This window comes from Eurypyga helias, unplaced genomic scaffold (assembly GCF_000690775.1).
Source record: "Eurypyga helias isolate BGI_N326 unplaced genomic scaffold, ASM69077v1 scaffold1476, whole genome shotgun sequence".
Classification (NCBI taxonomy): Eukaryota; Metazoa; Chordata; class Aves; order Eurypygiformes; family Eurypygidae; genus Eurypyga; species Eurypyga helias.
Window position 1 is genome coordinate 1 of NW_010255808.1, and position 2896 is coordinate 2896.

Genomic DNA, 2896 nt, shown 5'->3' on the forward strand with positions numbered 1-2896 from the left:
AAACCATTCCGTGATTCTACGATAATGAAAAACCTAGATTATGTTAGTTTTCTTCTTAGTGAGAGCAGTAATCAGTGTTGACAAAACAAAAGTAAAAGCTCTAAAAGGAAGCAATCTTTCCTGCAAATACCTACCTTTCCAGAATCATTTGCAGGCCGCGCAGACTGCGAGGATGAAAAGGTAGTCTACTGTCACGTAATTTATTATAGAAAGAGTCCAGAGTCTCGTAGTACTCCTCCAGAGTCAACAGGGGTTGCAGTTCTTCAATATATATTACTTGTATGCCTCCCAGAAGTTGGCTTATCCGATCTTCCAACAGCAACAACCTTTTTTGAAGTTTATAATAGTTTGGCAATCTCTCAAAAACCTGTGGACATGCACAAATAAACATTTGCTATGTTACAAAGCATAATACTTAATTTTAAGAAATGAAAATAAATAACAAGAAAGTATAAAAAAAAAAAAGAGACCCTTAACAATGCTCACATGGAACCCAATGGGAACAAGAAAAAAAATCAAAGAATACAGGAAATCAGACATATCGAGCAGCAGAATTCACATGGTCACTAAAGACATGGAGTGTGACAGGGTTGGCTAGCAGCCATAGAATGAAATGATCACAACTCCCTTTAAGTCCAATTTTTACAAAAAAAATGAATCAAAATTCCTACATTCTTCATGGAAATGAGCTCTTTATGGCTCATTAATATTCTGCCAGTGCTCATTTCATAGAGTAGAACACTGCATAGTTTCCTTTATATCTAATCAGGGGTAGGACGGATTTGTTAGCGAAAGCAGCAGTAAAGATCTGGCAAAGACTGTTGTTGGTAACAGCCTATCACAGGATTAAATTTCAAAGGCAATGTACACAGTTATGCTAAACATAATATCTGTGTGTTTGCTTTAAATTACTTATCAGTTATCTGCACCAACTAATATTTTTGTTACAGTTTCAAAAAGGATGTCAGAACAAGAGGCTTTATCATTTACTTTGAAATCTTCTTACTTTGGTCCAGTGATGGTGAACATCCATGGTCCCCAGCATTATGTGGCCTGCTGCACTCATACCTGAACGGTCTGTAAACACCACCGTGCGCCCTGAAGATTGAACAAAGCTCTTTACTCATCTGAATTACTGCAATTATCCCCACGATTATTCAAGGCTTAATCGCGCTACTAACACGTCACAAGCAACATTTCTGCAGCACAAACACTCATGAGTAGGTGCTTTCATTATTTTCAAAATCCGAAAGAGTGATTCTTGCAAATTCCAGGTCAAGATTTTTTTCATAAAAATCTTACCTAGATTTGTATTTGAGAAGCGTTTGCTTTCTCCCTGTTCAAACTTTATAGATTATTTTTTTTTAGTTAACTGGACTTTCTTCTTATAAAGACTACTTTTAAAATAAGAGAAGATCTCAGCAGACAGCCTATTCAAAGAATGTGTACAAACCGTGTACACAGTAGGAAATATATATACTTCAAACATACAGCATATAAATAAGGTAAAGGTTGGTTAAAGAACTATTAGCGCAGCCGTTCAACACTACTTCCACAGAAAACTGCAACATACAAGCTGTAAGAAACGCTTTCACATTAGGTTTCTGAAGAATAAGTTTTAAAAAAGAAATAGAAACAACAAAAGGATAATACTAGGTTGACTTCTGGGGAGGTTAAATCAGTTTTGAGCCTAAGTATGGGCGTTCTAAGTGAAGTACAAAGATCCTAAAGAATTCTTTAGGGTAAAAACACAGGCAACTATTTATCAAAATAAGTTTTCACAAAAGCCTTTAGTGTGATGTATTTATCTACAAGACAAGGCTTAAATAGAAGCTCTTGCTCTCAGAAATTAGTTTTCCAAAACCCTTAAGAAAGAGCAACACTGACTTTAAGGCATCTCGTACATCCCTGCACCCCAAGGCAAGATCGTGTACCTGTATAATTACCGACAGGTATTTGCCCAGTATACTATTAAAGATCTTCAAAGATGGAGACTACAACAGGTTCACAAGACACTTCTCTAGCACTTTAAATCCTTGGCATGCTTAGTTAAAGAAACTAATTTGAAACCTGATACAATTTAAAACTACTACTTATTGTCCCACCCACTCTGTCTTTTGACAAAGGATTAGGTGAACACTCAAAACGAAGGCCACTCAAAACTGAGTATCTGCAGACAGGCCGAAAACGTGCAGTTACAATGAGAGGAAACCTCTACTGCCACAGGTCAAACAGCTGTATGAGAAGAATGGTAAGATCAGGTTCACAGAATAGTCTCCTTTGTTCTGAGAAAATACAGACTTTAACGTAAGTATTTTACGCATGATAAGAGAAGACAGTATGATTTTAAAGGTATTAATTCCAGTAAGTCATCCTTATATTGACTCTTCAGAAAGCTGCTCACATTTTTGCCTTGAATCTATCTATTCATAGATAGGTAACAATCTATTGATCTAACCTCCACTCTTCCAGAGGTTCGGCCTGGATTTTTTTTTCTTTCATTGTGCCGACCCCCGTGCCTTCAACTCACTGCGTTAGCATTTATTAAGAAGTAAACCAGAAGTTGAGCAGAGTAAATACACTAGAAGGAAAAGTCACTTTAAAAAACACCCAGTAGCTTAAAATCTAAGTTCTCACCAGCTTTTCAGTAAGCCTGGCAGGCTTGGTTTTGCAGTTATCATAAGCACTCGTGAAAAGAACTAGAGCTGCCTTGTCACAGAAAACTCATGCTCATCTGGCTGCATCCAGAGGCATGGCCAGCAGGTCGAGGGACAGGATTCTCCCTCTCTACTCTGCTCTTGTCAGACCTCACCTGGAATGCTGCGTCCAGCACTGGGGGCCCCGCACATCAGGGCGAGTCCAGAGGAGGCCACGAAGATGCTCCAAGGGCTGGAGC

The 2896-nt window shown here is 38.3% G+C and overlaps 1 protein-coding gene across 1 annotated transcript in view; it reads right to left on the reverse strand.

The window, feature by feature from the left end:
- Positions 1 to 93: 93 nt before the first annotated feature.
- Positions 94 to 2896, reverse strand: part of TCAIM (T cell activation inhibitor, mitochondrial) — a 12659-nt gene continuing 9856 nt past the window's right edge. Inside the window, exons 7-8 of the mRNA XM_010153409.1 lie at positions 1007 to 1098; positions 94 to 367 (exon numbers count right to left, since the gene is read on the reverse strand). Coding sequence (XP_010151711.1) covers positions 131 to 367; positions 1007 to 1098 — 329 coding nt within the window. The 3' untranslated portion in view covers positions 94 to 130. The remainder of the gene's footprint in view (positions 368 to 1006; positions 1099 to 2896) is intronic.